General features: G+C 55.4%; 6 protein-coding genes across 6 annotated transcripts; 3 read left to right on the forward strand and 3 right to left on the reverse strand.

The window, feature by feature from the left end:
• Positions 1–2342: 2342 nt before the first annotated feature.
• Positions 2343–4463, reverse strand: WHR41_05971 (uncharacterized protein). The gene is made up of 3 exons (XM_069374576.1): positions 3720–4463; positions 3371–3666; positions 2343–3313 (listed from the first exon to the last, which is right to left on the reverse strand). The coding sequence occupies exons 1-3, from the start codon at positions 4345–4347 to the stop codon at positions 2942–2944; spliced, it is 1296 nt and encodes a 431-aa protein (XP_069228802.1). The 5' UTR covers positions 4348–4463; the 3' UTR covers positions 2343–2941.
• Positions 4464–4706: 243 nt separating this feature from the next.
• Positions 4707–8801, reverse strand: hxA (Xanthine dehydrogenase; the record flags this gene model as incomplete). Its single annotated transcript, XM_069374577.1, has 1 exon — positions 4707–8801. The coding sequence occupies one exon, from the start codon at positions 8799–8801 to the stop codon at positions 4707–4709; it is 4095 nt and encodes a 1364-aa protein (XP_069228805.1).
• A 2618-nt stretch (positions 8802–11419) lies between these two features.
• WHR41_05973 (uncharacterized protein) lies at positions 11420–13945 on the forward strand (the record flags this gene model as incomplete). The annotated part of the gene is made up of 1 exon (XM_069374578.1): positions 11420–13945. The coding sequence occupies one exon, from the start codon at positions 11420–11422 to the stop codon at positions 13943–13945; it is 2526 nt and encodes an 841-aa protein (XP_069228804.1).
• Positions 13946–14427: 482 nt separating this feature from the next.
• Positions 14428–16323, reverse strand: WHR41_05974 (uncharacterized protein; the record flags this gene model as incomplete). Its single annotated transcript, XM_069374579.1, has 7 exons — positions 14428–14760; positions 14809–14961; positions 15010–15273; positions 15327–15811; positions 15867–15997; positions 16057–16085; positions 16150–16323. 7 exons carry the CDS (start codon positions 16321–16323, stop codon positions 14428–14430), a joined length of 1569 nt encoding a protein of 522 aa, XP_069228799.1.
• A 2283-nt stretch (positions 16324–18606) lies between these two features.
• On the forward strand, positions 18607–20780 carry WHR41_05975 (uncharacterized protein; the record flags this gene model as incomplete). The annotated part of the gene is made up of 4 exons (XM_069374580.1): positions 18607–18716; positions 18766–19106; positions 19156–19572; positions 19628–20780. 4 exons carry the CDS (start codon positions 18607–18609, stop codon positions 20686–20688), a joined length of 1929 nt encoding a protein of 642 aa, XP_069228798.1. The 3' UTR covers positions 20689–20780.
• A 312-nt stretch (positions 20781–21092) lies between these two features.
• On the forward strand, positions 21093–23238 carry WHR41_05976 (uncharacterized protein). The gene is made up of 2 exons (XM_069374581.1): positions 21093–21544; positions 21601–23238. The coding sequence occupies exons 1-2, from the start codon at positions 21425–21427 to the stop codon at positions 23008–23010; spliced, it is 1530 nt and encodes a 509-aa protein (XP_069228801.1). The 5' UTR covers positions 21093–21424; the 3' UTR covers positions 23011–23238.
• The last annotated feature ends 34 nt before the right edge of the window (positions 23239–23272 follow it).

Raw genomic sequence — 23272 nt, forward strand, 5'->3', positions numbered from 1 at the left:
TTGTCCCTAGACCACCAGGACAATGCACCATATTGGCTGTCCGGAGAAATTTCAGAATTGCGTACTTTGGTCATGAAGTTATGCTCGGACGTTATAAACGACCTCATAGCTCTCTTACGCTGGTTGCGTCGCAGCTCGTTCGAATACGAGCCTTGAAAGCTTCGCAGGGGTAGAGCATAGTCGCCCGGAAGAATTTGATCTAGAAGTGTGCTCAAAGCAACATGGCGGCAACTCTGGTCGCCTCTTGACTGTCTCGAATGGTCGGTAATGCACGGCGTGCAATCTAGGTTGGCGCCATACCTCAAAAGCAGTTTCGTGATAGCAGCCCATCTGGTCTCTCCCTGATGAGCAGCTCGGACTTTGGTATCATGCCCCTCGGTGGGCGTGTTTGTCACCGGCCTTCTCCGCTGCTGGAGAATGTGTACCGCGCTGATCCAGGCTTCGAAGTATGTATGCATGCACCATTTGGCGTCATCTATGCTCTCGGTATCGAATCGAAAGTACCCAGGCCAGGCATAGATCCCAGTGTTGATGTGAACGCCACTTTCCAGAATTTGATGCAGCAGCGCCATGCCAGAGTCTCCCATATCGACCAAAATTGCGGCTTGGAGAACTTCTCCCAGCGTGTTCAGACCTTTTGTATAGATTGGCTCTGTGAAAAGTTCATGAGGCATAGCGGCAATATGAGCACCCAGAAACTGGAACATGCCTGCTTCCACACACCGCTTTCTGCAAAGCGGCTTATGTCGTGTACCAAAGCACTCGCACGTTGTACGCATTCGCGTGATCGCCAGTGACTCGCAGGCTGAGAGCCAATCTGAAAAATCCACGAGCTGAGATCCTCTCCAGCTGGAGTCTGTTTTCATCAAGATTCTTTCAAGTAAAGCTCTCGAAGTCTCACAATTTTCATTCTCACCAGACAGGAAACGGATACAGCGTAACTCGGAGAGCCTGTAGAGAAAGTCCGGATCAGAGAAATGAGCTGGCGCGTTCTGCTCCAGATCAAGCCTTGCATCTCGATCGCACAAAAATTCGAACACTGTGCGATGAAAAAATGTAACATGAGCTCTTCCTCTTTCATGTTTGTGCAGCACAAGCAGATCTTTACACGTCTCGTCCAGGAATCCTGCTGTCTGGTGTATCATGTCTTGGCTATTGGGCAGATTGATGTCCAATAGATCTCTCCATGAGAAGCCAGGCTTCAGGAAGCCATTGCGCAACAACCAGAAATTACAGAAAGATTCTGCGCAAGGGAAGATTTCATCAGTGCCATCGAAGGGATCAAGTGTACGCTGATCTTCTGCCATGGCAATTTCCACAGCAAGTTTTAAAGCAGCCGCGGTATCCAATACGTTCTGGCGGGTCTTCCCGATGCGATCGAAGATCAGATCATGATAATACTCGTTGAGATCCTTTGGAATACCGGCGATGGTCTGGTGTAATTCCTCCAATGTCCCGCCTTTTCGTAATTCTGTGCAGACCTCTTCTGTGATGAACCTAAGCCAGAGAAAGACACCGTCTGCAGAAGCTGTAATATGTCGTACGAGGTTTTTAGCGGCGACATCCCCATCGCGAAATTGGGAGATTGAGCAAAGTGCTGCTTCTGCATGGACTAATTGGGCCTCAACGTAGAGCTCCATGTCGTGGTAGGTGAGTTGGTCCAAGTGAAGGGTAGGGGCGTTCTCGAATTTCCCGGTAAAAGCCCTCCATGGTCGGCAAGAGACGCAAATCTTGATGTTGGGCAAACGTGAAATCCAGAGGATTTCTTCAGCAAAGGAGTCTAGTTGACCTTGCGGCCCGCACTCGTCTAAAGCATCCACAGAAAAGAAGAACTTCGTCTCCGGCACTGTGGGAAGCCGAGCCAGTGTGTCCCTCAACTCTTTGCGGTTCCACGTTCTGCGTTTGTTGCTTGATGTCCACCGAGGTCCACAGATTCGCTTGATCGCCCCCATATCTGCCGTTTCGCCTGATTGCGAAAGTGTGAGCAAAATGGAGTACAATAAGCTGCGTAGCAATCCCTCAAATGTCTTCTGCATGGCAGTGCCTAGGATCCAGAAAAAGTGGTCGGCTCGCACGAGGGTGTCTCTCCCTGCCCAGGCCTGCAGCACACTATCCGTCTCGCTGTTCGAGGCGAAAGATTTCCTACTCGCCTGTCAGCCATCTTCAGGCAAAATAGAGATTATGCTTCGTATGACGATACATGAATGTTGACTTCCCTGACCCTGGCTTACCCAGAACACAAAAAAATCCCCGGTCTTCCTGCTGCAACCAGGCTTTGAAGTTCAAGTCGACGGTCTGTTTTTCGACATATTCGTCGTCGGGCTCAGACGAATAGGTGTAACGACTTGTAACAAAGTCTGTTTTGCCTTCTAAGAACGTCTAATCGAACGTCCCCTCCTGACACTCATCCAATGTATCCCTGCGATCGTTCATGCCGGCGTAGCCGAGGCTCTCGAGTATTGCGCGAATAGCTCTTTGATCGCTCGGTTCACAAAAGTTGTAGACATTGCCTAAGTGGCTCTGTCCACCTTCATATGTTTCCGGCTTGCGGGGAGGAGTCCATCTCGGCGTCTGTAGGAAGGACCTAGAGTCAATATTGCCTAGAGACTGGGCTGGGTGATTCTTGCTTTCGACGTAGTGCTTTGCTGAGTATGGAACGCGAAGCCTGTTACAAGCTGGCGCAGCCGAATGATGATGAGCTTGTGTGCCATCAGGCTGAAGGTACCCAACGTCTGAGCAGGTCAGCCTGCATGATGATACCAGCCCAACTTTGTACTATCTCAGCCACGTGCATATTCAAACCTGTGCCGGCGCGACCTCAGTTTAGCTGCGCGGCTGGCAGGACCAATCCGATACGGCGAGGCTGAAGATTCACCGCATGCTCTCTCACTCGAAGATCAACTAACCATAGACAAAAGACACCCACCAACGACGTTCTTCCCTACTCTTGAACAACCTCCCCCGACTCAATCAGATCAGCCAGTAACCACTCGTCCATGAAGACCGTGCGGATATCTTGCCTGTCTTCCGGCTTCCACTGTAGAATCTTTCTCAAGAAGTCTAGAAACAGCTTTTTCTCGTCGCCAGCCAACCGCTTTTCCGCACTTTCCAGTGTAATATCGGGAATGGGCACTTCTCCTTTCCAGGCGCCTTGGTCGTCCCAAAAGAGCATGCTCTTATCCGAGCGTCGCAGGAAGTCAAGCGGAGGAGGTCCCATGATCGCTACCATTTGCGCCAGATGGCGATGCTCCGAATAGCGCCCATCTTCGTTATGAGGAGTGAAGAGCCTTTCTGGCTCGAAGAGGTCCCACAGCTAAATGGAAGTTTAGTCCTGATATCCACATCGTTCGAACACAGAGAGCAAACGTACAGTCATCGCAAACCCCCACAAGTCGATAGAGTAGCTCCAGGGCATTTCCAGCACGGCCTCAGGCGCCCGGTAGAGATCTGGCATCACGAGGCCGATGTTACCGGGATGATAGAACCGTGCCTCGCCTAGATCACACAGCGAAGGTGGCCCCTTTGCGAGCGGCATCGGCCTTGAGACGTACACCGTGCGGTCAGGCAATTTCTTCCGCGGCATTGGTCTCTCAAGCTCATCGCGCTCGAATCTGACGAACGCAGAATTGTCCAAGACGCCCAGCAGGATGTTCTTGGGCTGTATGTCTGAATGAATTTACAATTAGCCAGTATCGAAGTCAGTAAGATCCATCGCTAACCTGTATGAATGACACCAGCTTCCTCGTGCAAGAAATGCAAGCCGCGCAGCACCTCGCGGAGAGTCTGCCGAATGAGGTCCGCGGCGAACATACGCCCTGGGACCAGCTCTCGAAGTTCTTCGAGGTTCATTCCCAAGGCCTCGTGGACGAGACATGCGTGCGTTCCGTGAGGACCGTTGATTTCGAAAGATTCCAGTAGTCGTCGCACGCGATCCCGCCCGGCGTGCTCTGAGGACACGCTGTCGATGTGGTTGTAGATTGCGAGTTCGCAGGGCAATTGGGAGCAATTGGTGCAGACCTTGAGAGCAACGTAGGTCTTCTCTTTCGGATTTTGTAGGTCGTGACACAGCCAGACAGTGGAAGACGTCCCGTACCCGAGTTTGCCAATGATGCTGTAACGGTCTTGGAAGACGTCGCCGATCCTGACCGGATAGTAGTGCCCCGCTCTATAGCCACGTAGTCTCTCCTCTTCTATCAGGGAATCAGAATCCAGAAGCTCGCAACTGGTGGTGCTGATCATTCGATGCTGAGCTGGAAAGCTCACGCGCGTGTTCCATGATGTTCGGCACGTTACGGCTGATGAGGACGCCCTCGCCGCAACGCGTACACATGGCAGAAGTCGGCGCATGCGAAGAGATGCAACAAGCAGCAGCCTGATCGTAAAGCAGACATCCTCCGAGACTGCCCTTGAAGCATGTGTCTAAAACCACCAAGGTGTCGGTGAGTGCACGGAGCAGCGCGTCATGGCGCGATGAAACAGCCAGCGGCGAAAGGAAGGGACGTGGGATCGTCTCCTCGTGCGCGACATGTGGTATGCGAGAAGAGGTGAGAGCAGAGTATAGTAAGATACGCTGACATAAACCCGGATCTTTACTAGATCACAAAAATAATGTTGTACTAACAGAGTCGTAGACTTGTAACTTGATCATACCATCATAACAACATAATCCATCAAACACCCTCAGCTCCACCACCCAAAAACCCCACCTAAATACTCATAAACCAACTCTTCTCCCCCTCCTCCGCCACAACCTCCGCCCTCTTCACAATCGGATCCGCACAACTGACCCTAATCCTCTCGACCGTCGCGGGACTCCTCAAACTCAACAAGCCCGTCTCGCCCCACTGCCTCCTCGCCGCCTTCAGCGCATCCCTAATCGCGAAGAAAACACTGCTGCCCAGGAACAAAGGCGGCTCGCCCACGCCCCTCGAGCGCTGGATCGTGCGCAGATTCTCCCAGTTGACGTCCTTGAGCAGACTCACGTTGAACTCCTGCGGGATGTCCCTGAAGCCCGGGATCTTGTACGCGCCCGGGCCGCGCGTGAAGATCTGGCCCGAGGAGCGCTGCCACAGCGACTCCTCCATCGTGAAGAGGCCGAGTCCTTGCACGAAGGCGCCCTCGATCTGCCCGTAGTCGATGGCCGGGTTGATGGAGCGGCCGACGTCCATTTTGAGGTCGGCGCGGCGCGTCGTCCAGTCGCCCGTCAGGCAGTCGATCTCGACTTCGGCGGCCGCGACGCCCTGCGTGAAGTAGAAGAACATCTGGCCCGTGTTGGGGCCCCAGACGTAGCCGATGTCGGGGGTCTTGTAGAAGCCGTTGGCGGAGAGGTTGACGCGGTCGAAATAGGCGGCGTGGGCGAGGGCCTTCATGGAGGCGTCGGGGCCGAGCTTCTCGCGGTAGGGCGCGAGGCGGGCGTTGATCTGCTCGCAGGCGTTGAAGATCGCGTAGCCGTTGAGGTCGGAGCTGGCGCTGGCGGCGGTCGAAGAGGTGTTGGCGACGGTGTTGGTGGCTGTTTCGGAGATGTAGACGTTTTCTTGCGGCACGCCGAGCGCTTCGGCCGCAATCATGGTCATCTTTGTGTGCAAGCCTTGACCCATTTCTGTTCCGCCGTGAGCGACGAGGACGCTGCCGTCGTGATAGATGTGTACCAGTGCGCCGGCCTGGTTGAGGAATAGTGCTGTGAAGGAAATGCCGAACTTTGTGGGGATGATGGAAAGGCCTCGCTTCTTCCACTTGTGCTCTGCGTTGAACTTCGCAATCTCTTCCTTCCGCTGTTCGTAGGCAGATTCCTCGCGAAGCTGCTTCCACATGAGAGGCACGTACCAATCCTTCAGCGGCTGGCGGAAGTGTGTGGGCTCATTGGCCTTGTACATGTTGATCTCGCGAACCTTGTCGACCGGCATGCCGAGCTGATCAGCGATCTCCTCCATGTACGTCTCCGCGATGAACATTCCCTGGGGTCCGCCAAATCCTCGGAAAGCAGTATTAGAGACGGTGTTCGTCTTGCAAACGCGTCCACGCACATACGTATTGGGAATTCTGTACGTGTTGTCGATATGGCTGAGCGCTCGATCGACGACGGCAGCGCTGAGATCCTGCGACCAGCCGCCGTTGTTGAAGACGTCCGCATCGAGAGCTTGAAGCTTGCCGTCCTTGTTGACCGCCACCTTCCATCGAGCCAGGAACGGATGCCTCTGTCCGGAAGTCAAAATGTCGTCGTCTCGGTTGAGCATACACCGCACAGGTCGCTTCGTCTTCTTGGCCGCAACAGCACAAATACCAGCCAGCTGAATACTCCTCGTCTCTTTGCCGCCAAATCCACCACCCAGCCTCTTCACCTTCGCGACAATCTTATTCGCCGCGACGCCAGTCACCTGCGCGACGTACGACTGCGTCTCAGCCGGATTCTGCGTCGACGTCCACACCTCCATCTCGCCATCCTCGGGCTTCGGCACAGCCACGCAAGCGTTCGTCTCGAGGTAAAAGTGCTCCTGGCCGCCCATGCGCGCCACACCCTCGAAGACGTGGTCCGCCTTCTTGAACGCCTTCTCCACGTCGCCGTCTTGGATGTAGTGGAAGTGCGGGAAGTAAGAGTCCTTCTCGATCGCCTCCTCGATGGTGAAAATCGCCGGCAGCTCCTCGTACTCCACTCTCACCGCCCTGGCGCCGGCCTCGGCGATTTTCGCGGTCTTGCCTAGGATCAAACCGATCGGCTGGCCGGCGGTGAAGACCTCGTCGACGGCGAAGAAGACCTCGTCGCAGTTGGGCGCGCCCCACCAGTTCGCCTTCTCGTTGGGCAAGTCTTTATGGTCGATGTACGCCGTGACGCCGGGCAGCTCGAGCGCGGGCCCGGCGTCGACGGAGACGAGTTTCGCGTGCGCCTTGGTCGACAGAACGAGGTGGCCGTACAGCTCGTTCTGCTGCACAGGGATGTCATCGGTGTACTGTGCCTCGCCGGTCGACTGCTTCAGGGCGGCGACGTGAGGAGCCTCCTTGCCGAGGATCTTCTGCTCGTAGGCGGCGCCGGCGGTGTGGTCTTTGCGGCCCTTGCTGATCTCGCGCTCGATCTCGGCGATGCAGTCTTCGTCGACGTCCTGCTTCGTCGCGGAGGGCAGAGCGGAGAGGACCTCGGCATAGAATCTGTAGAAGAAGCCGAGCGCGAGTGACTTGCGATACGTAGCCATGCCGCCGGGCACGCCGAAGCGGAGGTTGAAGTCGTGCTCGAGTTCGCTCATGACGCCTTCGAGAGTCTTGGGGTCTGTGAAGGTCTTGCCGTTCAGGAAGGCCATGGCTTGCTTGGCGGCGATGGTGATAGGCGCCATGCCGCCGTAGACGAGCGAGCAGTCTTCGACTACGTTCGAATCGGACAGGCGCACGCGGAGGGCTGCGTTGACAATGGCGATGTCGTCGTCTTTTCGCTTAGCCTGCTTGTAAGCACGCATGTACTCTCCCTTCTGGAAGACTGGGATACGAATGCTCGCGATGATTGCGTCGGGCGGAAGAGCAGTGACGCGGTAAGCTTTAAAGAACTCGCTCATGGGGATCTCGATCGTTTCTTCGAGGCTCTTCGCGACTAGTGTTGCGTTGGTGGCGACAAAAACCGGGTTCAGATCTGAGATGGGCGAAGCAGTAGCCAGATTGCCTGCCGGTGTGCCCACGTTCCTGATCTGTCGGCCTGCAAAGTACCGGAGCTGTCTGTATATCGCCTCGAACGGCTGGCCCTTCTCCGCTCCATAATGCTTCAATGCCTCCTTCGCCAGATCCTCAAGATCCGTGAGTGTAATGTTGCCGCCGATTTCAAGATGATCATCCTCGAACTTGTACTGCCGCAGCTCGGCAATATCGCCCACAAACACCGAATGCGTGTAGGACATGGCCTTGAACTTGACCTCGATCTGCGTCTCCGTGCTGCCACCGATCATCTTCGCGCTGGGATTCGCAGCCTTGATCTCCAGCAGCTCCCGCAGCGTCGTAGGCCTAAACCACTTCTTCCGCTTGTTCCCAAACGCCAGCGGCTTGTACTCATGCCTCTTCAGCGCCGGCGGGAAAATGAGCTCCGTCTCCGGATTGTACTCAATGAACCCCGGCGGCGTGTACTTCTTCGCGGGCTCTCCATTCTCCCCATCAACCCCATTCGCACCGCTCTTACAGCAACCACCACCACCACCTTTCTCCATACAACACCCACCCCCGCCATTCGCCGTACTCATCCCACACCCCGCCCCAGCCCCAGCCCCAGCACTAAACGACTGCGCCGCGTCCAAAATCGGCCTGTACCCCGTACACCTGCACAGATTGCCATCGAACGCCTCCTCGACCTCATGCTCCGTCGGCGCACTCTTATTCCTCAGCAGCGCATACGCGCTCATGACGATGCCCGGCGTGCAGAACCCGCACTGGCTTCCATTCCCGCGCGCGATCCGCTCCTGAACCGCGTGCGGCCTGCCCACGCTCCCGATCCCCTCGACGGTGACGACGTGCTTGCCGTCGACGCTGACGAGCGGCGCGAGGCAGGCGTTGACGCTGGCGTGGTAGATTCTGCGCGTGGTGGGGTTGAACTGGGAGACGACGACGGTGCAGGCGCCGCAGCCGCCTTCGGCGCAGCCGAGCTTGGTGCCGGTCAGGCCGACGCCGCGCAGGTATTCGAGGAGGGTGGCTTCGGGGTCGGCGTCGTCGAGGGAGACGCGCGTGCCGTTGAGGTAGAAGGTGAGGGTGTCGGACCAGGATTCTGTGAGGGAGGCGAGGGAGCGGAGGGAGGTGGTCGGGGCTGCGGGCTCGGGGACGATGAGGCCGGGCGCCATGGTTGGGGATGCTGAGGTTGGTTGGTTCTGTGGAGGGTTCTATTGCGGTTGGGTATACATCTGTTCGTTTGGGGTTGAGAGGGCCCTGGTTGTTGCTGAGGGATCAATGAGAGGGCTATGAACGCGGACGCCGGAGAACAGGGGATGGTAGAATTGAAGGTGTGAATTGGAAGAATCAGATCTAGAAGAAATGCTAGTTGCTCGAATACTTAGCGATATACTGATAGCGGCAGGTGTGGTTGCTCTCCAAGACTCGCTTGTCCTTATCTTCGAGAGCGTCGCAGATGGCCGATGGGCCAGATCAGAGTTGCGGGGAGGGGTCTGGCTTGGTGGGCTGGCGGCTCCGCGTGGAGGGCCTGAGGCTTGGGAGAAGGCACGCGTTGCACGTGGGAAGCACGCAGAGAGCGTCGAAGGTCAGGAGCCATGCGAGCCATGCGAGCCATGGAATTCTCGAGCCTCGTGTCTCTCATGCACTCCGCAGTAAAGCAGCCCTGTTTCAACAATCCTGGTTTCCGGGACTGCATCTGGGGTGATGGCATGCTTACCTTACTCGCCATGAGTCTGATTTCTTCACGCGTGTTTGGGAGATGGATTGCTCTGAGCTGGAGGCGGCGGGCTCCACGTCCACTACTCAAGTCGAGACGATTAGTCAAGCAATTGCCGAGACGACGATCCTGGGCCAGATCGGCAGAGAGAAAGGCCAATCTCTTGACGCGCAATTGCTACAGTATGTCATCCAATTTAATGGAGCCGCTTGCATAATAATTGTGGCCTCCCGCCAGACGACCACAACTCTGTCTTCAGCTGTCAAGTGCCTCTCTGAAACGGCTCGCTCTCCGCGCACCCCGAGTCAAGAATTGCAGGATTTAGGCTATGTAACATCGCATCCAGGTGGCAGTAGTCACCGCGGAAATTCCACGGACAAATATACAGTCGCGACACCGCATGACAACCATTGCAGGACAAGACAAACCCCGCAATCCTTCGCATCCATCGCGTTGCGAAGCGAGCAGAGCGAGGCTGTGCCGCCTGCGGTATGACGGATGCCACCTCCACTGAGGCTGAAGAAACAATAAAGCAAGATCGCGGGGAATATTATGAATCGGACGGTAGCGAGATGCAGTGCAGTGCGGTACGGCTGCGCTCGTAGCCTGGTGATCGGGCCGCCGTCGCCTGCGAGGTCAGCCAGGCGCGCGCTGGTGCTGTCGGTCGACACGCGGGGAGAGATGTCGCCACTGTCGCCTCGCAGGCGCCGACGGCTTGCAAAGCGGCGTTTTCTGGACTGTTCGGGCTTTATGCCGGAATGCGCAATGGGCGTTGGCGATTAGGCGCAGGCAGAGGATGCGGCGGGGCTTGGTGGAAAAGCAGAAAGGATGAGTGTCCCTGTGTATACTGTATATAGTCTAGGTTTGCATTAGGAGGCGGTAGTGCACGAGCGCGAGCGCGCCCAGTCGGATGCCAGCCGGGTGGTGCCCGGGCGAAACGGAGTTTTTCCAGCTGATGACGACCTGGAGAGAAGGTGTGACGGCGCACAGAGAAGCGCGCGTCCTTCTGCGCTATCCCGCCAGTCAGGAGATGTGGCAATTTCAGCAGCGGCTAAGCGTGGTGCAGGCGGCCGACTCGTGCAAGACGCCGCAGCTGGTGCCGCAGAGCAGAAGGCGTAGAGGAGACAATAGTCAGGCAATAATAGGAAGAATGCAGGCGGCGGCGGCGCAGGGCATGCACTCCGGTGTGCCTTACTTTCGAGGTGCATAAGCACGCATAACAGGCCACGTACAAGCTCGAGACGCCAGCCTATCAGCGGCGCCGGCGAAGGGAGACACGCGAGTCGCTGCCTGATCCGGGTAGACAGCCTTGGCAGGGTCCGCATTTGACCGCGGCTGTTTCAGCTAGCGTCAGGGCCAGCGACGCCGCCGGGCGGTGTCGCGTGAGCGTTTCCGCCGTGTCTGGCTGAATATTGCGATCCTACGCCGTCGAGTCCCAGCCCTAGAGGCGCCATTGGAGGAGCTGGTGCTCATCTGCGACACATGCCAGAGGACGGACGCAGGACTGTCGCTTCGGTTGGCAGTCTGGCGTGATGTGGTGGCGCGGAGGGCGGAAGAGTCGTGCAGAGCCGGCAGAGCGTCTCAGGGCCACGATCAGATCGGCTACGTGGAGGAGGGCGAAATTATTAGTGCAAGGTAGATACACAGCACGAGCTGGCGGCGGCCGGCAGCACTCGCACACATGACCGCCGCCGCACAGCGCATTATTCACCGCAGACCCGCGGGCGAGGCAGCCTTGTGATCGCGGCCGCGCCCATTCACTCGCTCTAAAAATACGGGCATTTTCCGGGGTGGAGTGGAAGGATGGAGGCGTAGCAGGCCTTCGCACCGCAGGCGAAGCAGCGCCCGTAAATCTGCAGGCTAGCCCCAGTCCGTGCCGCAGGGCCCCTTTACGTCGCCGTCGCCGTCGCCGTCGCCGTCGCTGGCCGCGCGCTCGCCTCCCAAGGTTCGCTGCAGGCGCGCGAGAGAGAACATTCCGGGAAGATTCTTTCCTGCGACCGCCCAAAAGACTGGTATACACACTCCCCTAGCGGACCCCATCGACTCCCCTCTCTGCCTGCGGGCGCCTGCAGCATGGAGTCGAGACTGCCTTCGTCCCTCGTCGCCCTAGCGCAAACCCTCCTGGGCGTGGCGTCTCGACTTCTCACCCGCCAGTTCATCTTCGCCGTCGCCTGCGTCGCGATACTGAGCGCGAAACTGCTACACATCTACGCCCACCTGGACGCATTACAACTGCACACCGTATTCGGCTGGGGCTGGTCTTTCTTTTTCCAGGATACCGTTGTTCTGCTGCTTTTGCGATTGCTCCTGGACCAGGGAATCTTTGCGACATGCATTGCCTTCTGCATCTCCGCCCTGCTGCTGCTCATGGGCTCCGGCAGCACGGCCTTCTACATCACAGCCGGCACGGAACTGCGCTGGAAGAACATGAAAGCCATTCATGACCCCTCGGCTTTTAAAATGTTGGCCACCGGAATTTTCATGCTGCTCGTGGTCATGGCGGTCCTTTTCGTGGTGTCGATGGTGTTGCAATCGGTTTGCTTCGTCGTCGCCGACACTTGCATTGACGTGTTGCGAGTTCCTGTAAACGCGCTGTACAGACTTGCACGCAAAGGTTTCGCCAAGTGGCGAGGCAAGGAACTGCCGGAGGAGGAAGAACCCAAGTCTTACCTTTTACTATCGCAAGACCACGACGACGACTCTGATGACTTCGCATACGACCTCGAGACAAATTCTGCCGGTTCCAGTCAGCAGACTCCTCCGTCAGCTTCGGCACTCATGATTTGCTTACGCTTACTCGTTGGATTCGGCATGGCCCTGCAGGTACTCTGCACAATGTTCCGTCCGCCTGACAGCTCGTTGGTTTTCCTGTCCTGGACGTTGCCTTTGATGCCGATTGTTCATTTGATGGTAGGAGCGACTCTGTCCACTGTTGTGGCGCTTCCGGTCACCTTCCAGCACATCACCGCACTGGCTCCGCCGATCGCTTTCTCCTGGTTGCCAGACAAACCTCACGCAGGCTTCGAGGACTGGTACAACAACAAACCTCATTACAGCGCGGAGAAAGATCCGCTGGAGCTGAGCAACCTCGACCAGGAGCTTCTGCCGGAGCTTCAGAAAATCGACCTTGGAGATGTTCCCATTAAGCACGTGATGCTGATGAAGCTGGAGAGCACAAGGAAGGACGTTTTCCCGTTGAAGAAGAATGCTGGAGTCTGGGACCGACTTGCGAGCACGTTTAAAAACAACACGATCCCCCCTAAGATCGAGCAGCAAATCGCATCTCTGACGCCGATGGCTCGCTATCTGACTGGTGACCTTGAGAACGGATTTGCCAACGGCAGCCACAACCTCGAGCGCAACGGCCGTACATTCCGCGGCGGAATCAGTGCACAGAACGCGCACACGACCGCCACATACACATTAAAGAGCTTGCTCGGCACGCATTGCGGTATCGTACCACTTGTTGCCGACTTCAACATTGAGTACACGCAGCACATCTATCAGCCGTGCTTGCCGCACATTTTTGATGCATTCAACGATCTCAAATGTGGCAACGAGAGCAATCAGGGAGCCAGCAACTGGACTTCCAAATACATGCAATCGACCACACTCGGATACGACAACCAGGACTTGCTGATGCCCAAGCTCGGCTTCAGCGAAGACAACATCATCGGTGGCGAATACCTGAAGGAAGAAGGCCACAAGTTCCCGCCCAAAAACATCAGCGACGTCAACTACTACGGCATGCCCGAGATCGCAATCGAGGACTACCTCCGCGACGCCTTCGCCACGGCCAAGAAGACCGGCGACCGTCTCTTCCTCTCCCACCTGACCAGCACCTCGCACCACGACTTCTCCCTCCCCGAAGACGAGAAAATGGTCGACCTCGCCGGCAACAAAGACTGGGACATGCTGTCGCGCTACCTCAACTCGATCGGCTACGTGGACCGCTGGCTGGGCAAAATCCTCGACATCCTCGACGAGCAGGGCGTCGCGGACGAAACGCTCATCATCTTCGTCGGCGACCACGGCCTCAGCATCGCCGAAGACAACTCCTTCACGCCCTACCACAACCCCAAGATCTCCAACTTCCACGTGCCCCTCGTCGTCTCCCACCCGAGCCTCCCGCGCATCAACCTCACCGAGCCCGTCACCTCGCTGCAAATCCTGCCCACCGTCCTCGACCTCCTCCTCGAAACGCAAACCCTCACCCCCTGCGAAGCGACCGCCGCCCGCGAGCTCCTCCGCAACTACGAGGGCCAGTCCCTCCTGCGCTCGCAGAAGACCATCTCGGACGACAACAAGCACCTCGGCTGGCAGTTCACGATCATGAACCCGGGCGGGTCCTCGCTCGCCGTGCGCGACGCCAACCACCCCGAGCTCCGCCTGATCGTGCCGCTGATGGCCGGCAGCGAGTGGCGCTTCACGGACCTGGCGGAGGACTCGTACGAGAAGGAGGCGGTGCTGTCGTTCGATTTCAACACGCTCGTGCGCCGCCTCGACAACCAGGTGCAGCAGGCGTGGGTCAAGAAGGCGGTGCAGATGGCCGAGTGGTGGGTGGAGGAGAATCGGAAGAGGTATCGGTTTAAGCCTTGATGGTCCTTGTTTGGGATTTGCTTGGCTTTTTGATGTTTTGGGTTTGGGTTTGGGTTTGGTTTGCGTTAATGCATTGCGTGCGTGCGTGGGTTGTTTTTGCTTTTTTATCATCATCACCATGGGGTGGCGGCGCGATCGCTACGGAGTGGAATTGTTCTTTCTAAATCATTAGACGCGGGTTTTCCCCTCCCCCCTATCCTTAGCCGGGGGAGCGAGGATGCCTCGGTCAGCATATGCATGTGTGAGATTAGAGCGGCGAATAGGGAAGGGCAAAGATAACAAGGAAACCAAAAGAAACGTCTCCATTCTAGCCCCCTCCCATGCCACGGTCTTACAAGGGTCGCTTCGCGTCGGATGCCATGATTGTGACCATCGTGACCGACGGTTCCGATAACACTCCACGTAATAGCAGGCCATGAACCTCTGCTATAGCTCCTCTGAGGGCGTCCATAGTGACGCTTCCGCCCCTGCTGGAATACTTCTTAACGGGGTCTGCGAGTGTGCAGATTTGATGAGCTTTGCGAGACGACCCTCACGGCTCCGAGCTTGGCCACCCATTGGCGGAACGTGTTCGCGAGGCTTTCTTCGTCTTCGCCTGCCATGGGGTTGATAACCCCAGCGTCAGTGGACAAGCTGTCCTTCGTTTGCGTTTGGCCAGTTGTCAGCTGCATGACTGTCTGATCTTTCGCAGTTGATGCAATTTTGAAGAAGGCAAGACACAATGTGCATGCAGTTAGCAGGATGGAGCTCAAAGCGAAAGTCCAAAGTCTCCAGTGCGACTCAGCATTCTCGGCTACGTTCATGCCAAAAATGGTCTGCACGATGTCAAAGAATGTAGGTTAGGGATTGAGCTTTTTGCTTACCGCTATGAAAGTCGCGGGAAGATAGACCATGTTGAGAATTGTCAAGCGCCGCACACTCTCTCCTTGGTTGAATGTGGTAATGGCATCTTCACGTTGCAGCGTTGCAATCTCTCGTGCGAACCGAGCCTGCTTCACCGTACTTAGGCTGAGTACCTGGCAAGGTCGTTAGTAGATCACTGAGTCTGGTATATCTAGCCTCACCGTGTCTAGCATATCCGTAGTACGCGAACGTAGGTTCACAAGCCTTTTGTTCATGATGTGCAAGGCATCGCTCTCCTGCGTGAGGTCTTTGGTGAATATTCCTGGAGCAAGGAAGAGCCCTTCTTGAATCGGCGCATCCGTCAGGTAGGTAATGTAGCGCTGGTGGTACAGTAATTGTCGCTGGCAGTAGTCGAGGTTGGAGATAAATTGACGGTGTAGCCAGGTCGCTGCGTTGATCAACTCTTCGTCGTTGTAGTCTTCATTCTATGGCAGGTGTTAGCATACATCCGCATTGCTCGCATGATGGAGGCGACTACCATGTCTTCCAGGAAAGCCTCCATGTCGTTAAGAAGCAGCTTCCACGTTGATTTGATCTCACGCAACACTCGCTGTACGAAGCCAAAACCATCTTCTTGCAGGTCAGCAACGAGTTCATCGGGTGAGTTGACGTTCAGAAATTCAGTGATCCAGGAGGATAGATGAGGCTGAGTATTACCAGGGATTTCTGTGTCGAGATGAGCGTCGCTGATGTCTGTATACGAATAGCACATGTAGATAAACGTCCAAAGGCCCTTGTCTCGGCGTATGTATCCAGAAATCTGCCTCACGACGTAAACACGAGAGCCCAAAGATAGCTGATGAGGATTGATCTGTCGGGAGTGCGAGGATCGAACATCGAGAAGACGCATCAAACGCATCGTGTGACTGAGCTTTTGATTGAACTGATAAGCCTGTGGAGTTTTGGGCGTGGTCTTTCTGAAGTCAACACATGAGAGGTTGAAGTACGAGAAACGACGTGCTCCTAAACAACCCCGAATCAGCTGGAGCAAGTGGTGATGGGGTTGTCTATAGCGCACCTTGGTCGACTAGTGGGCAAGCAAACCATTCTCGGTCGCTTAACTGAAAGTGGGCCGTCCAAAGCTCGTAGTCCATCTCGTACTTGGAGCCCAAGAGTCTCATCAGGGGCCCTGACATACGAGCAATGCTCCTTACATCAATGATTAGCAAATGAATTCGTCAGCCCACTCATGCTTGGGTCACACCTACAGGACTCTGATGGTCTGGTGCTTGGGTGCCTGTGAGGTCTCAAGATGAGCTCCTGTGTTTGTAATACCGCATCCATTTGGAAGGAAGACAGACCTTCTTACATAAATACTTCTTCAAAAGCTTGCAATCGGAGTATGGTTCGTTCACGACAGTAGGTGTCCCCTTGGTGTTCTTGAAGACTTCGATGAGCTCAACCGAGATTGAACTGTCACCAAAACTTCGCATGTAATTGCGGAGACCTTCATGGTCTTCCCCGTATGCTTCCATCAATGCGCTGTAAGTGTCCGTCAGATACTCGAGGGGGACATAAATCTCGAGTGAAAGACAGTATCCCAAGCTTCGTGCAGGCGATTTATCATCCGTCCGTAGCAGGGATTTAAAGATGTGGCAGTGTCGGCGAGGTGCGCATAGCAGCACATTGCTTTGGGCAGCAATAACAATCCAGTATCAGGCTCGCATGTCAAGTTGAGGCTGAGCAACTAGGGAATCGTTAGTGGCGCTTGCACAGCCCATGCTGTACCGCGCAACTAAGACTACAAAGAGTCACACAGGCAAGCAGGTCTTTTCTGTTGTCTGCACATCCTTTTGTTGGATGCTGTGTAAGTTGTTACTCCTTTCCTCAGTCCTCCCATATGCGATACTGAAAGCTTTAGGCTTTCCATACTACAGTCAAGCCGGTGCCCAATGCAACCACCAACGGAGTATAGCCTCGATCTAGGGGCGCAGAGGTGCATTAGTTTCACTTAGCCGTACTCAAAACTTTCGTGGCAACCTCGAAGTCCTGCTTTCTGACCACATCGTTGGAAGAATCTGACCACATCGTTGGAAGAAAAGAGCAAATTGAATCCGCTGAGCTACATTGCAAGGTCTGCCTTCGTTGTGAGTAGAAATCAGCAGGCACACTGGAGTAAATTAATACTCGATTTCGAGCCGGGATTCGTAGCGCCTTGGCATAAGGTATTCATTCGATCGAATGTGGCTACCGACACACCGGTCATGCAGCTGCCGCTACTCCGACTCGCTGCGCACGTCAGCTATTAGATTCAACCATGCCGGCCAAGCTCAGGATAATCCAATGCTTCCCACTGCTTCCCTTCCTTGCCTCGACTGATCGTCCTCGGATAACAGTCCCTCAATGCGAATCCTTGAGCATTAGTCACTGTACCATGCCTCCACCCACCTCTCGGAGACCTTATCGGCGTACCCCGACGGTCGAGCAAAGCGTTTTGATGGGCTTGGAAGAGGATTTCGACGACCCGCAGACACGGATGGAATATCAGCAATTGCGAGATCGTGATGGTTGTCGTGGCCGCACCGGTTCTACTGAGTAAGGGGCCGACGCTGGTGGCTCAACGACGCTTCAAGCTGAGCGTATCTGAAGCTATTTTGACCACCCATAGAAGAGATGCCGGTCGTAGTTCCTACCTCTGCATACACATTGCGAATGTATGCCATTGTCTCATGGTCGTCAATTAGCTACTTGGAATTCCTAAAGAGCAGGTGCTCATCAGCAGCCGCACTGAAGACATGCCAGTCTACTGTGTGGAAGGAGATTTGCCAGCCATGAATAGGAGATCGCGAAACAAAGAGAAAACGTACAATAGGCGGGCAGGCAGGATTCCCACATGGTCTACTCCTCTGTTCTTAGTCGCTCGAATCAGTGCTGTGCATGGCAGAGCGGACGGAGTGCCTCCTTTTCGCCGCACTGGGAACGCCGTACTAAGCCCGATTCACGAAGCATGGACCGCAGAAGGGATCGTGCTCTCAAGGTCGGGACTGGCTCTTATAGAGATAGACGATAGGGTTAGGGTACATTCTAGGTATCGGCGCACGAGGCTAGTTCGTTATCGAAGTTCAAAAAGAGCCAGGGTATGCATTCCGAGGAGCGAGTCAGGTCCACGCTTCGTGAAAGGGTAGTGACCCACCCACGCACGTGATGCGGGAAAGTGGGTTTCCGGAAATTGGCTTTTGATCTGTCCGCCTGCTCTACAAAAGCGAAGTCTGAAGTCTGGACTAACACCGCGATCGATGCCACGACCGATGCCAGACCAATCGTGCCAGGTTCTTAGTATGTCTATCAGATCATGTCGCCTAAGGTAGTATACGATTAGCGAAGCACATGAAAGTCGAAGCGAAGAGCCTCGGAGATTAGACATTCACGAACATCCTTGCCATTCTTCCAAATCTCGAGCAAAGCCGACAGACGAGCATGGGTGGTAAATGAGAACAGGCTCTGCACGGCCAGAGTGTGAACCACGGCCATAACACCTATAATCGACTGTTCGACGTGATCTGCAACTAGTAGTTCTCGTCCGAGGAGCAGTTATGCAATCCAGAGACGTTCATGTGAAGCCTCGGCCGTGGAAAAGGAGAGCTTGAGCATGTATAAGGTACGTCCGTCGCCCTGCAAGTCTACGATGACTTTCTCAAGTAGGCCTTCAAGTAGCCTCTGTTCATTCCCATCCGTTTAGGATAACTCCTCGTAAGCAACTCTTCACGCCGTGCTCTCGCCTGGATGCTAATGGCCTAAATCAGCATTCCTTTGCAACAATGCGGTTCCAACAGTTCATCGGCTCGCTGGCAGCCTTAACCTCCCTCGCTACTGCTGTTGATCTTCCTGGCTATGAATATATCGTTGTCGGATCTGGTGCTGGCGGAGGGTACGGGAGCCACATGCATCCACTCATGTCATGTCTAATAATCTCACAGTCCCCTTGCCGCTCGTCTTGCCCTCGCTGGCCACAAGACTCTGCTCATTGAAGCCGGAGACGACCAGGGTGACAATGTCAACTACACCGTTCCTGCCTACAACGCCAAGGTCTCAGAGGACCCCAATCTGGCATGGAACTTTTTTGTCAAGCACTATGCTGATGAGGAGCGTCAAGCTCGCGACTTCAAGACTACTTACGAGACCCCTGATGGCGGTATTTACACTGGTCTCGACCCACCGACCGGGTCCGAGATGAAGGGCACCTTGTATCCTCGAACCGGCACCCTGGGAGGTTGCACAGCCCACAATGCTCTGATTGCGGTTTACCCCCATCGCTCGGGTACGTAGCTTGTTGAGTCAAGTGAGGAAATTTCACTGATTGATTTTAGATTTTGACAACATTGCCGCCCTTACCGGTGATGAATCATGGTCCGCCGATAATATGCGCAAGTACTTTACTAAGCTCGAGAGCAACCACTACTTGCTCCCTGGCCAGGAGGGTCACGGATACGATGGCTGGCTCGGAACATCCTACCAACCCATCGACATTGTCCTCTCTGACCCTCAGCTGCTCAGCTTGGTAACCGGCGCCACCTTTGCGCTCGGTAACCAGACCAATGCTGTTGTCAACCTCGCCTCCCTTGTCGCTGGCGATGCCAACTCGGCCTCTGCCGATCGTGACAGCCAGCCCGCCATCTTTCAAATTCCCTTGTCAACCGCCGATGGCAAGCGCACTGGCTCCAGAGAATTTGTTGTTGCTGTCCGTGATGCTAAAACCGCCAATGGCACAAAGGCTTTCCCTCTTGGTAAGTTCCTACTGCAACCATTTTCTAGAGGACATTCACTCTAACGTTGGCACAGATGTCAGGACGAACTGCCACGTTACCAAGATCAACTTCGATCAGTCTACGCCCCCTCGCGCCACTGGTGTTGAGTTCCTTGACGGTCAATACCTCTACAAGGCCAGCCCCAAGAACAGCGGCAATTCTGGTGTCGCTGGATCGGTGACTGCTTCTCGCGAGGTCATCATCTCCGGTGGAACATACAACTCTCCTCAGCTTCTCAAGCTCAGCGGTGTTGGTCCCGCCGACGAGCTTAAGCAATTCGACATTCCCGTCATCGTCGACCTTCCCGGTGTTGGTACTAACCTCCAAGACCACTATGAGATCAACGTCCAGGGGAAAGCTCCCTCTAACTTCAGCGCACTCAATGGCTGTACTTTCGACGGCAGTGCCGAGGACAAATGCCTAACGCGCTTCAACACGGATGTACTCGGCAACCGTGGCATCTACGCTTCCCCTGGTGTCGGCGCCGCCATGTTCTACAAGTCCAGCGTCGCCGAGCGCGATGAGTTCGACGTCTTCGTCTTTGGTGGCCCCGTCAACTTCCGTGGTTACTTCCCTGGCTACAGTGTCAATGCCACCGCCGATCACGACTGGTTCTCTTGGGCGATTCTCAAGGCTCACCCCCGCAACAATGCAGGAACTATCAAGCTCCGCTCCGCGGACCCTCTTGATACCCCTGAAATCACCTACAACTACTTTGATACTGGTGTCGGTGACTACGAGAAGGACCTCACTGCCCTCAACGAAGCCGTCGCCCTCGGCCGTGATTCTTTCAAGCGTCAGCTCGTCGAGATCGACGAGGTCCTCCCCGGCAAGGATGTGACCACCAGGGAAGACATCTCTCAGTACGCGAAGGACACCGCCTGGGGTCACCACGCCTCGTCGTCGTGCCCCATTGGCGCTGACGATGACGAGATGGCTGTCCTGGATTCAAGCTTCAGGGTCCGCGGCACTGCTGGTCTGCGTGTCGTTGATGCTTCGGTTTTCCCCAAGATTCCGGGTACTTTTACTGCTGTCTCAACATACATGGTCGCCGAGAAGGCGGCTGATGTTATCTTGCAGCAGCTTAGCGAGTAATAAGAGAACGTTTTGGAGGTGACTGAAGAGGAGATGCCGCCTTTATGTAGCTATGTCAATACTTTATCGGTCACTGCTCCATTGTCGACAAATCTGATTGGTAAATTCGCTGACTTTGGCCAATGTGAGTGTGGGTGATACTGTACGACTTGTTGTAATCCTTGCACAAAGCGTACTCAGCGGTCAGACCCGGCGTGCATGTTTCGCTCACGGGATGCATTGCGGCCGGCCAACATCCCACCTTCCTAAACAGTCTTCATCCGAAATCCTTGGCATTCTACTACTCCCGCTCTCCACGAACACATTCCTTCCAATCGCGCACCTCGACCCTTCGCTACGCTCGCAACCGCTCGCCACTATCATGCACGCATGCACGCCCAGCCATTGCCTAGAAAGCCTATCGCATTGAAGCAGGCATTGGCGGGGCTTGTGCTCACGAGCTTCTTGATCAAGCATGGCGAGTGGACGGCCTGGCGAATGACGAGTGTTTATCGACATGGAGACGCTTGGCGGAACGGTGCGATTGCAGACGACAGTATAGGCAGTTGCATTGGACCTCACGCTCATGCGATGGGTAGGCGATTGACGATGCGGAACCGACACGGGCGACCAGGGTTGCACAATTACATTAGGGCAGATGGTGTGATGGTGAAGTATAAAACGCGCGTGCTCTGCTTCACCTTATGATCCAACAGCCGCTCCATCACTACAGCTTTAGTACAAGATCATTCTCAAAATGAAGGTCACAGTCGCGCTTGCGGCTCTCGCCGCTACTGCATCGGCGACCACAGAACTTAGAGGACGTCAAGCAGGACACAATGACAAGCCCTGTAAAAAGAGGCCTGATGTGACTTCGGTTGGTGCTCATCGTGTCCGAATCCTTGAATTTGTCGGTCACTAATTAATTTGTAGAGGAAGCTCGAATCCGACATCACCTCGAAAAAGCTGATGAGGGGCGCTCAGCAACTCCAAGACTTCGCCTACAGTTACCCAGACCGTAACAGGATTATGGGCGGCAAGGCGCACAATGACACCGTCAACTGGCTCAAGGAGGAACTCGAGTCCACCTCGTACTACGACGTCACCCTTCAGCCTTTCTCCAACTATGTGATGCTGAACGGCACGATCAATAGCTTCACCGTTGACGGAGAGGCAGTCAACGCGACTCTATTCGAGTACTCCAACTCCACGGCGGGCCTCGTCAGCGCCCCGTTGGTCGCTGTGAGCAACTTGGGGTGTGAAGCATCTGACTACCCAGCTGGCCTAGCTGGCAACATCGCCCTCATCTCTCGTGGTAGCTGTGACTTCGGTCTGAAGTCTGCTCTTGCCGGAGGTGCAGGTGCTGTCGGTGCCGTCGTGTACAACAACGTCGCCGGCACCGTCTCCGCCACCCTTGGCCCTCCTCCTCGCCCTGAAGGTCCCTATGTCGCGACCGTTGGTATTAGTCAGGAGTTAGGTCAGGCCTATCTCTCCCAGCTCTCCGGCGGCGCCGATGTGACTGCATCTTTGGACGTCTTGACAGACATCCAGATCATCACCACCAACAACGTCTTGGCCACCAGCAAGTGTGGCGACAAGAACAACCAGCTGGCTCTCGGTGCTCACACTGACTCTGTCGGTGCTGGTCCTGGTATCAACGACGACGGCAGTGGTACTGTCGGTATCCTCAACGTTGCGAAGGCACTTGCAAAATACAACGTGAAGAACGCGGTCACCTTTGGTTTCTGGTCTGGAGAAGAGTCCGGCCTTCTTGGATCGACCTACTTCGTCGAGAATCTCTCCCCTGAGGAGTCGCTCAAGATCCGTGCCTACCTCAACTTCGACATGATCGCCTCCCCCAACTACGTCCACCAGATCTACGACGGCGATGGCAGCGCTTACGGCCTCACCGGACCTGATGGCAGCGACGACATCGAGGAGTTCTTTGAGAAATACTTCGTCCGCGCCGGTGTTCCGTCCAACGCCACCGAGTTCAATGGCCGCTCTGACTACGGTCCGTTCCTCGACGCCAACATCCCTGCTGGAGGAACCACCACCGGTGCCGACGAGGTGAAGACCGAGGAGGAGCAAAAGATCTGGGGCGGTGTTGCTGGCGAGATCCTGGATCAGAACTACCACCAGGCCGGCGACACTATTGACAACCTCAACCAGGAGGCCTGGCTGTTGCACGCCCGCGGCATTGCTGCTGCTGTTGCCAAATACGCCACCTCCTGGGAAGGCTTCCCTGCTCGCACTCCTGCAGGTAATACCACCACCAAGAGGAGTGTGTCTGAGGTCCGCAAGACTGTTGCCGGTGTTAAGCGCTCGCTCCAGCTGTTCTAAAGACTGCACTACAAAGCGACAAAACGCCTTCACGATAATTCATAGATGGAAATGAACATGTCCTACACATTGGCGCTTTCGAAGTTGGAGACATGTTGGAATAGCCCATCGGAAAATTCGAGATGGAGAGCATAGGAGTTACGGCTAGCAAGAGCCACCACAGCTGTCTCTCGTGGTAATTTAGCTGTCTGTCTATGCAAGTCCTGAAAGCATCACTTATCTTCGAGATTTGAGCAAGGCGCACTCGGGCCTTGATACTGGT

This window comes from Cladosporium halotolerans, assembly GCF_011745625.1.
Source record: "Cladosporium halotolerans strain TM138-S3 chromosome Unknown Sca18, whole genome shotgun sequence".
Lineage (NCBI taxonomy): Eukaryota > Fungi > Ascomycota > Dothideomycetes > Cladosporiales > Cladosporiaceae > Cladosporium > Cladosporium halotolerans.